General features: G+C 50.7%; 1 protein-coding gene across 3 annotated transcripts in view; it reads right to left on the bottom strand.

The window, feature by feature from the left end:
- Positions 1–7,750: 7,750 nt before the first annotated feature.
- The window catches only part of ACVR1 (activin A receptor type 1), a 50,033-nt gene continuing 45,986 nt past the window's right edge, over positions 7,751–11,797 (bottom strand). For all 3 annotated transcript variants that reach the window (XM_058840472.1, XM_058840473.1, XM_058840471.1), the window contains 2 exons: positions 9,932–10,062; positions 7,751–9,004 (listed from right to left, as the gene is read on the bottom strand). In XM_058840472.1, coding sequence (XP_058696455.1) covers positions 8,870–9,004; positions 9,932–10,062 — 266 coding nt within the window. In that variant the 3' untranslated portion in view covers positions 7,751–8,869. The remainder of the gene's footprint in view (positions 9,005–9,931; positions 10,063–11,797) is intronic.

Below are 11,797 nucleotides of genomic sequence, written 5' to 3'. Positions count from 1 at the left end.
CCCGCCGGTGCCGGTGCCGGTGTCAGTGCCGCTCCCGGTGCCTCTCCCCGGGGCCGGTGACCTCTCCCGGGCCGGTGCCGCTCCCCGGCCCCGCCGGCCGCGGCTTTAGCGGCTTTAGCGGGGAGGGGCCCGGCCCGGCCCCGCCCGGACCCCCGCCCCGCTCTGCCCCCGCTCCGCCGGGCCGGGACCCCGGGACAGCCCCGGGCGCTGGGAGCGGGCAGCGGCCGGCGAGGGGAGCGCCGAGCCCCCGGTACCCGGGGAGAGCCCCCGGTACCCGGGGAGAGCCCCCGGTAGCCGGGGAGAGCCCCCGGTACCCCGGGAGAGCCCCCGGTAGCCGGGGAGAGCCCCCGGCCCGGCTCCGAGCTGCCCTCGGGGCTCCTGCCCGCAGAGATGCGCGGAACCAGCCTGGGACGAGGACGGCTTCTCATCCCGGGGGCTTTGCCAAATCCCCATCAGAGCCTTTTGGCGCTGCCCCGGGACTTCTCCATCGGCCGCACCGAATCACCCTTGGACAGCAACACACTGAGCCGTTTGCAGCGTTTCTGCAATATCCTGAATGCGATTAAACTAAAAGAGATTTCGATTGGAAGTGAGGAAGGAGAGCACTGGCACAGGGTGCCCAGAGAAGCTGTGGCTGCTCCATCCCTGGAAGTGTTCCAGGCCAGGCTGGCCGGGGCTTGGAGCGACCTGGGACAGTGGGAAGTGTCCCTGCCCATGGCACGGGGGTGGCACTGAACGAGCTTTAAGGTCTCTGTCAACCTGGACTATTCCAGGATTCTGCGATTACACCTTCACAAGCAAAAATCATCCAACTAAATTCTTTTTGCAAGAAAACAAATTGCCCTCCACCATGGTACAGACACAGCAGAGATGAAACCCAAGGAGTCTGGGATCAAGTGGCTGTTAAACAGCACCAAAAAAAAAAGCTGCTCTTGTACTTCTTTCTTTTTCAAATTGTCAAACAGATCCCGAGAAGACACTCAGGACTTCCATGCCACGCCATCCTCAATTAATTGTGGTGGGAATTGCAACATCTTAGTGCAATGCAGTCCAACATGAGTCTGTCACAGCAATCCCCGTGGGTTAATGTTCTATTGCACTGAAACACAGCACAATATTGCACACCTCATGCTTGGGAGATACTGCAGAGGGGTTAGAAAATACCTGCCAGGATCTAATTAAACATATGAAGGTTTGGGTGCCAGAGCAATAAAACAATACAGGAAAAATTGCTGCTGTTTCCTTTCTGAGAGCCTGGAGCCAGTGACTGCTCCCTGCCCACGCTCCCCATGTCCCTGCACCTGCCCAGCCATCCATGACTTGCCAGGTACCTGTTAAGCCGCATTTTACCTTCCTGGAGATCCCAGCTGGCTCTGGGAACACCAGGAGAGAACATTGGATCCTCAGCAGCAGCAGCCACTGGTCCTGGCAGAGCCGTGTTTGCTTCCATTCCTTCTGAGTCTTACAAAAAATTCACTTTATTTGCTCAATGCTACTAGAAAACATGAATAACAAACAAAATAAACAATGAACAAAAATAAACCATAAACTCATTCAGACTCATTTTAGGTTCACAGCATGGAACTATTCTGCTTTTCCATGTAAAGGAAGACATCAAAGTAGGAATTGTGTAATTAGTTTTTCTTCAGTTTAAAAAGAAGGATTTATAAAACATGTTTGCTCACACTTTGCAGAAGTGATGAAAGAGTATCTCCTGAACTTGTAAAGAAGGAGAATCAAAGCTTTTAGAAAATAAAAGTTGTATATATTCAGGGACTCTGAAGGTTTGGGTCCTGGTTATCACTGAGCCTTCACCCACTGCCTGATCTTCCTCAGGGCTTTGGCACAACAAACACCAGCAGAAACCAAAAGAACAGGACAAGGGATGGGAGGGAATAAACCCCACCACGTTTTGTGGCTGTTGTCAAACGTGCTCCCCAGTTCAGCTGCTGGCATGGCACAGCTCACAGGGGCACAGAAACAGCCTGGCCTGGCAATTTAAGAGTCGTTGGAAATGGGGAACACCAGAGAAAGTTTTGCCAACTGAAGCACTTATAGAGCTGGCCAAAAAACAAGAATTTTGGTTTGTAATTTGTTTTGCTCCAAACCAAAGATTTACTGAAATTTTGTACAAGAAAAACCAAAGAAAATCCACAAACACCCCGACATGGGCAGCAGGTCAGCAGTTATCCCTCCCTCTGCCCTCCACATCAGTGTCCTGGCTACAGAGAGGCCTTGCACTTCCTTAGTCCCACCCTGCTCACCCAGAAATGCCATAAAGCCATCCAAAAATTCTGATCAGAATGATATATTCCAGCAAAAGCATTATATTGTTGACTGTGGTAATTTGAACAAGAGGTAAAAAAAATCCAAAACTGTTCCAAGAAACATTTTCTAATTCTTCAGCCACCCCCTCCCCAGGTGCTGCTTCCTACGGCTCTGAAATGGAGTAGACAGCAGCCCATAAACCCACTGAAAAGGACACTGAGTTACACTGGGTGGGGCCTTTCTGGTGAGGGGGGTAGAAGTGGAACTGCTTGGAGTATTTGAGCATCAGCCATAAGAAGTGTCCAAAGAGCAGTTTAAAAGTTATTTCATCAGGGAATGGGTTGGGCTGGAAAGGACCTTAAATCCCACCCCATTCCAGCCCTGCCATGGCAGGGACACCTCCCACTGTCCCAGGTGCTCCAGTCCCAGTGTCCAGCCTGGCCTGGGACACTGCCAGGGATCCAGGGAATTCCTTCTACCTAAGCCAAACCCATCGTATTTCCAGTGGGAAGTTTCCAGTGGCCCAGTTTGGAATCATCTCCCAGGGAATGAGAGATTTGCCAGAAACAGCAACAGGGAAATTGAACCATCCACTGGTCATGGCTGGAATGGCCAAAAGCACCAAGTGGGAATAAGGGAGAGGGCCAGAGCCCTTTCCTAAAGGTTTAACATGAATTCAAGATCCTCATAAAACAAAGAAAAGATACTGAGGACATGGAATTGTGTCGAGTTTCTCATGCAAATTTTTTTATAAAGTGGCTTGCAGAGGAGTCACAATTTCAGGTTCTCTCACTTCAGCAAACCATTAGAAACAGCAAAATACCTTTTTTAATTTACTGGTATCAGAGTTCTTTCTCCCAGTGCAGAGGGGCTGTCCATGTTGTGAATTGCCACAGTCTCAGAGCAGATCTGCCCCAGGTGAGAGCTGCAGGGGAGGGAGCAGAGCTCCCACAGCTCACAGCCAGCACCAGCTGCCCTCACCCCCTGCACCCCTGAGTGCAGCCAACAACCAAACCAGCACAACTGCAGGCAAAGGGGGATCAATCACATCCTGACGCCCCAGGCTTCCCAAGAATGAAAAGAGACCCGTGCCGTGAATCTGAAATATTTCTGAAGCTTGGGAAAAGGATTTTTGTGTGGTGAAAATTGGAGAAAACTGCTGCACAGACCCATGGGGGAGGAGATTGGGGCGATGAAACGTCCTTGACTCCAGCTGGCAGCACGCTAAGGGTGTCATCATCTTCTAAAATCCAAACTGACTGCGAGTTTTAATGTCTTTAACCAAAAAATCCCTGGCCTTGCTAGGTATGATTTCCTTCTGGCACAGTTTTTCACAGTTGACACACAGCTTATCTCTGAGCTTGACCAGAAGAAAAATACACAGGGATGAGAGAAGGAATGCATGGCCTTTTCTGTGCCATGAAAACCACCAAAAAACACCCAAAAAAACTGGTTTTAAAAATCTTTCCACGACACCCATGGGGAGAAGAAAAATCCAGGTGTTGAAGCTGAACACTATATTAGCTTTTCATTTTTTGAGAGGAAAAGATTTTAGCACAGCAACCAAGACCTGGACTTGCTGCCACTGATGCCAGTATCTGAATGCTGTCATTTCAGGAGTTCAGGGTAGTTTTGTGACAGTAGAAGTGGACAGTCACTGCACTGGACAAAGTGATCAGTGGCTGGGTGGGGGCTGCAATTAGAGACAAATTACTAATTACTGATGTTAGATAAATCCACCTCAGAGGTTCAGAGCCGGGAGTGCAGAGCCCTGAGGAAGGGACGGGAGCGCCAGGGCTGCGCTCTGGGTTCTGACACAGCGCTGGATGTCACACAGGGTGACACAGGGTGACACTGCTGCCAAGGGGGACACTGGGCTGTGCTTCTTTTAGAAAAAACAACCCAACAACTGACACCTCCCGGGTCTGAGCCACTCTGGTGTCCCACAGGCCACCATCACCATGGCCCCAGAGCCCCGAGAGTGGGGCTGGTATGGACCAGGGTGCTCCAGATCCCGGGAAGGTCCCTCCCAGAGCTCCAGCACACAGCACCCAGGGGCTGCAGGACAAAGCCATGCCCAGGGAGAAGCTGCAGGTGTGGAGCAGCTCCCAGGCTCTGCTCCTGCAGCCTCTGTCCCCAGCAGGGGCTGGCTGGACAGGAGCTGTGTCCAGCAGCTCTCAGCCCTCCCTGGCAGGCTCTGCCTCTGTCCTGGCACAGCTCATGGGTCAGGCCCTGAACAGCGCTGGCATTTTTCCTTCTAACCAGGAGATAAAGCCAAGGTGCTATTCCCAGGTGAGAACACCTGTCCCAGCACCTCAGGAGCTCCACATTGGATAAAACACTTCCTTTTCCCACACAAACCTTATCTTTAAAATGTGTTCTGAGTTTGACAGTCTCTCTCCATAAATGGAACAGCACCTGGAATGTCTTTGCTTCCCTTCTCCAGTGCCAACCACTGCGCCAAGGCTGAGCATTTTGCACAGCAGACGTTTTACCTCACAGGGAAGAGAACTGTCCCTATCAAAACAGTTTAATCCAGGTAAATATAATTCTGGAAGGCTTCATATAGATTTTTTGCTTGATTATTCCAGGCCAGAGTGCCCACAAGGGAAGTTCCAACTGAGGGGGAGGAAGCCTTCAGTGAATTCCCTACAGCAACACTAACTGGAGTGCCCAGCCTCAGGCTGCTCCCAGCAGCTGTCCTTCCCCTTGGAGTGCCACAAATTCCTGACCAGTAACAAACAAACCTTCTGCTCACTGAATCATGGAATCACAGGATGGTTTGGGCCCATCCCATCCCATCCCATCCCACTCCTGCCACAGGACACCTCCACCATCCCAGGATGCTCCCAGCCCGTGTCCATCCTGGCCTTGGACACTTCCAGCCTCTCTAGGCAACAGAGAAATGCAAACAAAAATCTACATTTCCTGTACCCCTCAAAATCTGACACTGGAACCTCTGGTTCCATCCTGTAACTGCTGGGGATTGTCCCCAGCACCAGGACAGCTGAATCCCACAGGCAGTGCTGCTCATTGGAGCTGTTTTTCCACACTCCTCTCAGCAGGCTCTGATCCCCAGCACGGCTCCACTCACTCTGCAGCTCTGTCCTGGCTGCTGCAGTGCAAACCCGCCAGACACATGAATAATTCAGCTCCAGAGGGAACAGTAAAGCACACAGCGACACCCTTACTGCAGCAGATTATACATAGGAATTCCAAATCTCTTTAGAAGATTAGGTTTTTGTGGATGTACTAGAGGAACACTGATTAATGAGCACGGTGGAAAAATGGCCTGGGAGACCGGGGTGCTCCCTTCACTTGGAACCTCCCCCACTGCCCAAGCCCTGACACCTCTGGGAAAAACAGCAACAAATGTTCTCTGAGACATCCAGACACGTGGAAACGAGGTTAAATCACACAGAGAACAGCCAATACTTCCCTGGCTGTCTCTGAGTTTTCCTTTCTCTGCTCCAGGGCCCACCACACTCCAGTTCCCAAGAGGGCCCCCAGCTATTCCAGGGAGCTTTGGGCAGCACAGACCTGGACTGCTCTCAGCAGTAATTGCACATCAGGACAGCACAGTGCTGAATGACTTCTCCCAAGTCAAGGGATAAGAACTTGCTAAGAAATAACTCCCAATGATCACCTTCCTCTTCTCTTTCTTGACTCACATTTGCCCATAGTGACCCAATTCCAGCACACACTAGCTAACACTTCACAGCTCAGCCAGTGCCTGCACCAAAGTGCTTCAGGAGCCGGGGGTGGAAGTGAAATATGTTTAAAATGAACCCTGTCTGCTTTGCTATGCAGAAGGCAGTCCTTGGAGCAGCAGCAGTGACCATGACCTCCCCCAGCACACCCAGGAGTGCCCAGGACTCCCAGCACTGACAGACTCTGTTACCCTGCCAGTGGATTTCCTGGATAATCTTCTTTACCTAACACAGGATAAAGAGCATTACTGGGGTGTTCCTCTGGCTTGTGGTTTTATCCTTTAGTCAGTTATCTCCTGTGTGTTCAGAGAAGGGAATGGAGCTGGAGAAGAGGCTGGAGAATTCCTGAGGGAGCTGGGAAGGGGCTCAGCCTGGAGAACAGGAGGCTCAGGGGGCCCCTCTGGCCCTGCACAAGTCCCTGCCAGGGGATGGAGAGAGGACTGTGCTGTTCCATCACATCCTGCAGCATCCCAAGCAGCCCCAGCACAGCTGGCAGCCAGCACCCAGCACTGGGGCTGGAAAATCCACACACAAAGGGAGCCCTGTGGGGTATCCAGAGCTGTTCCCAGGCTGCAGTCAGTGCTGTTAGAACACAGCCCTCTGCAGAGGATGCTACAGTGAAAGAGCTGAGCAGCTATTTAACAGGACCATCTTCCTAATGCCCAGGGAGATGCTGTGACTCAGTGTGGCAGCATTTGAGGGACACAGCTCAGCTCCCACCAGCATGGCCAGAGCTGTCACTACCCCTCAGCACATCAGGATGTCTCTCTCCTCCAAGCCCTGCACCAGAAAACACTGGAGAGGTAAAAACTGCAACCAAAAACCTGACCATACGCTCCACACTCACACTGCACACTGAACTGCCACCTCTGCCTCTGTCCCCTGTCTGCAGTGCCACCTCCTGCCACCCCAGCCTGTCCACACATCCCTGCCAGCCTCGCCCCAAGCACCTCCACGAGAGCCTGCCTCGCTTCCCACTTGGTTGAAATGCTGCTGGTTGAAATGCAGGTGCCACAGCAGGCACGGGGGGCTGCAGAGCTTCAGGCAGTGCCACCATCAGCTCCCAGCAGTGCAGCTCCTCACCTGGCAGCTGCACTTGTCACCAGTGACCTCCCCCTCCCAGCAGCTCCAGCCCAACCCCGACTGCCCTGAGCCATCCTGCCCAGTCCACAGCTCACACACACACCCAAATCAAGCAAACCAAAACACCTTCAGGCACTTGAATTCCTGTTACAAACCAAGAGAAAAACTCATCGAATCAGCTTTCCCTGTTTTTTCCCATCCCATGTGAGCAGAGCCCTGGCAGCTGGTGCAGCTCAGGCTGCCCTGGAGAGCTCAACCCCAGCTCTCAGCCCCACTCCTGGCTCCCCTGAAACCAGGCACTGCCCTGGGCTGGGAAGGAAAAGTTACAGAGAGGCAGCAGAGCAGAACCTGCTTGATCTGAAGTCCTGAAGGGAAGCTCAGAGAAGTGTTTTACCCCAGAGAGGAAGCGTGGAGGGGCTGATCACTGCCCAGAGCCTTGGATTGCCTGGGGGAGCCCGAGCCTATGAATAAAGGAGCTCTTTCCCAAGGATGAGAGGGCACTGCCGCTCCCAGGCTCCTGCAGGCCATGTAAGGAAGGGCTCACAGAGGCACAGGACACCTTTGGTGCCCACAGAGCTCACCCCGAGGGCTGGAGTCATGTCCAAGGAGAAGCCAGCACCTCCCTTTGGAGCCTCAGCAGCTGGGAGGGGCACGGCATCACTGACAGGCACAACTGAAACACTCCCACGTTTGACTTGAAAACATTCTATTTAATTTATACAAATAACTACTAAATAGAAAAAGTAGATTAAAACAAAATAGTTATTTTTCTGGCAGAGTTTAAATGCATATTATATAGCTTAGAAGAAATAAAATGCATTTTCCCCACAGCATTCATGACCTAATATTCTAATTAACTCCTCCGTTGCTTTCCTTTCCCAGATCAGTGAGATGCCAGATGCAAGGTCCTGTGGGAAATGGCTATATATACGTTCCATATTCCAACTGAAAATATGGTACAGACCACACACCTACAAATGTGAAGCACTTAAAATGTGACTATCGAGTTGTAATATGATAATACAGAAAACAATTCATGTTTCAGGTTATATTGTGTTACAAAAACGTCTGTGTAAGAAATCATGAAAGAGGCCACATAAAAATAAGCTTTAACTTTATGCACTTATTTTACAGTTTAAAAAACTGGCAAGTGCACTAGTAATAAATAATTTGCAAGTTTTGGATAAACAAGAAATTCCTAATGTTCAGCATTATTGTAAACATCAGTACACATGTAAAATGCAGCTAAAGTCTGACAGTTACATTTTCAGTTTACCGAATTCTTTTCCTATTACTCAGGCATAGATCAATGCAGGATACAGCCAATCATATTTTTGGCAAGTCATGTCGTTAAAATTAACAGTGACAGTGCAAGTAAGGAATGCAAAGAATTCCTAGTGCAATAAAGAAGAGAAGCACAGGCAATATTGCTGATTAAAATTTACCACTTCCACGTGTTCACCCTGGGAGTGATTAGGAGAATTAAAATAAAAATTTTAAAAAAACTTAAAAAAAAAAAAAAAAAGAAAGTAAAAGAAAAGGGGAAAAAAAACCAAAAAAGAAGCTGTTCAAAGCCATTGTTTAATGCCCTGATCTTGTCTTAGGATTTCTCTGTCTTCCTTCAGGCCCCCAGCTCAGCCGCAGCTCATCCAGCTGAGTCCTCAGCGCTCGCCCAGGGGAGGCCCGGGGTCCCCAGCGCTCCCCAGAACTCCGGGCAGCCCGTGGGGACCAGGGCTGGCAACTGCCTGGCCACAGCCCTCCAGGCCAGCCCAGTGCCTTCCTGCCAGGACAGCACCACCAGGAGAGGGTCAACAGTCAGCTTTCAGTTTGTCTAAGGAATTGTCAATTTTGGTCAAAGTCTTTTTGATGCGCAGGGCTGTCAGTCTGGCCGAGGGGTTCTGGTACCAGCACTCCTTCATCAGCTTGGCAAGGGATGTCAACGTCTGGGAGAGAACAGAAAGCACACAACACAGGGGTCAGCCACAAATAACAAGCCAAGGAAGCCCTGGCTGGGGCCAAGCGCTCACACACAGAGGTTTCATTGACTATTGAATGATCCATTTTCAGAGTTTCTGCCTACTTACCAAATACAGGGCTTTCATGTTTGAAAAGCTCCTGAATTCTGATGGCTGGATTAAACCAAGAGCACAACTGGGCTGACTGGAGTGACCAGCTGGTGTAACTTTAAACAATAGAGTGCAGGGGGTTTTTCTAATTAAGCAAGCACTACACAGAATTTCTCTTCAATGAAACCAACTCCTGCAGACCCATGAAGGCAGCTGAGAAGGTACAGAAGTTCTGCCTATGATTTCATCATGCCCAGCAATATTTAACTGGCTGGGCTCCCAGCACAGGGCACAGCTCCATTCTCAAACCTCAGAGATGAGCCTTCTGCCCTGCCCAGCCCTGCAGCTTTCAAACTGACTTCCACAGCTCCAGGGGTAAGGACAAAACAGCCAGGCAGCCTGGAGAGGCCAGACTGATACTGATGAAGAAAAATAAACTTGAGTATCACCCTTTCAAAAAGAACAATAGCCCCTGTCTTGTAGGCAGGAGAGCCCAGCATGCTGCTGTGTATGCTTGTAAGCCACAGAAAGCCCTGGAGTAGCTTCTCTCCCCTTCCCTTCCCCTTGGAGGGAAAACAGCCACCAGGAAAAGCGGCTCTAAGACTTTGCTAAGTCGTGTTCCCAAAAGGCTGCTCTGTGTCTAGCTCAGGCCTGGCAGGGCTCAGATTGCTGCCAGGCCAGGCCAGCACAGCCCAAGTCCTGCACAGGTGACACTGCTGAGGCCCACCGAGATCATCCCCCCAGCAAGTGACAACTGAAAAAGCTTCTGTGAGTGTGTCAAAGCAAGAGCAGCACCACACTGACCGGGTCTGAGAACCATCTGTTGGGAATGTTGGGCCTCTGCTGATCCACACAGACCACTTTCCTCATGTCTTCAAAACTGGGGTCGTTGGGAACCAAGTCATAAAAGGGTGGTTTGTAGTCCTCCACGATACCTGGGGAGACACAAGCAGACATCACTCAGTGACTGTGAGAGTGAGCAGCACTTCAGGGACACAGGGAACACATAACCCACCAAAGAGACACAAAAACCCTTCAGAACTCAACCCTATGGTGCCATGCAGCCTCTAAACAACAGAACAGCTCTCACTGCCCCAGGAACAGCTTTTTCTATTCAAAATGTTAATTAATTGGCACATATTGCAAGACCACAAAGGATGAGCTATACCCACTTTAGAGATGCTAGAGCTGAAAGGATGAGATGTAAATCCCTTGCCAAAAGGCCATGTTTTGTAACACATGCAGCTTTCCTACCTACCAAAACCTGGGATTTCTACCAGCAAATGGAAAAATGTAAGGTCTGCACTGGGGTTTCCAACAGGCTCAACACACACTTTGGTGCTTTCATAATTCCTGAAAGAGTCCAGTGAGCATGTCAGCATCCACAGACCCTCAAAGTTGGTGCTTCAAAGCATTTCAGTCCTCATTATGAAAACAGTAAAATCTCCAGGGTAGCTGGTACCACGTGCCATCACAAAGCCAAACACCCAAGAGCCCGTGGCACTCAGGAGCTCAATGCATCTTCATAAAATCACAGCCTGGGTTGGGTTGGGAGTGACCTTACAGCCCATCTCATTCCACCCCTGCCATGGGCAGGGACACCCTCCACTATCCCAGGTTGCTCCAAGCCTCATCCAGCCTGGTCTTGAAAGCAACAAGCTGGCTATGTCCTAGAGTTTGGCACTGAAACCAGAGTTTGTGTGTGTGTGCTGTCCCAGCCTGTCACCCCTCTGTGCTCCCCAGGACACACGTGCAGCTCCCTGCCTCCTCACTGCACCAGGCTCACAAACCATCTACAGGGAGCCCAACTTCCTCAGGAAGCAAACTTACAAACTGGTGTTCAAAGACAGGCATCTGGGTCAGCAGTGTGGAAAAAGCCGGAGCTAATGAGGCTCTCTGTGTCCAGCAGGAACATCAAATGGCATCAACTGGGACCAGCTGACTCAAATCTGCTGTCCCACAGCCAGACAGGAAATCCAGGAGAACCTCTGCTGCCTTGGCTACCCCGAAGCTGAAAAGAGGTTCTCAATCTTTCCCACAGCAGCTGAATTTTAGTTTCCCTGTTCTATTGGAGATGAAGATCAAAGTACCATAGATACTCCTGTGCATACTTTGCAAAAATCTGTAAAGCCTGTCTGCAATGATTAGTCAAAAAGGGAAACAGTCCTCAGGAAATTCCAAGTGCCTTGGAGAACAGTGGGGTGATTTGGAGGCCTGGCTACCCAAGCAAGCTCCCATCAGAAGCACCAGGCAGCCTGCAGTTTGTTATTCTGACATGGGCACAGACAAATGACGTGTGCTGCGTAAAGCACCCTCCCTCCTGCTCAGAGCAATTCCCAACTGCACTTACCAACACCACTGCTGAATGCCTGTCCTCTCCCTTCTCCTGCTCAATGTGTCCTCTCCCTTCTCCTGCTCAATGTCTGTCCTCTCCCTTCTCCTGCTGAATGTGTCCTCCCCCTTCTCCTGCTCAATGTGTCCTCTCCCTTCTCCTGCTGAATGCCTGTCCTCTCCCTTCTCCTGCTCAATGCCTGTCCTCTCCCTTCTCCCTTCTCCTGCTGAATGTGTCCTCCCCCTTCTCCTGCTCAATGTGTCCTCTCCCTTCTCCTGCTGAATGCCTGTCCTCTCCCTTCTCCTGCTCAATGCCTGTCCTCTCCCTTCTCCCTTCTC

The sequence above is a fragment of the Poecile atricapillus genome, chromosome 5 (assembly GCF_030490865.1).
Source record: "Poecile atricapillus isolate bPoeAtr1 chromosome 5, bPoeAtr1.hap1, whole genome shotgun sequence".
In the NCBI taxonomy this organism is placed as follows: Eukaryota; Metazoa; Chordata; class Aves; order Passeriformes; family Paridae; genus Poecile; species Poecile atricapillus.
This window is presented reverse-complemented; position numbering and strand designations above follow the sequence as displayed.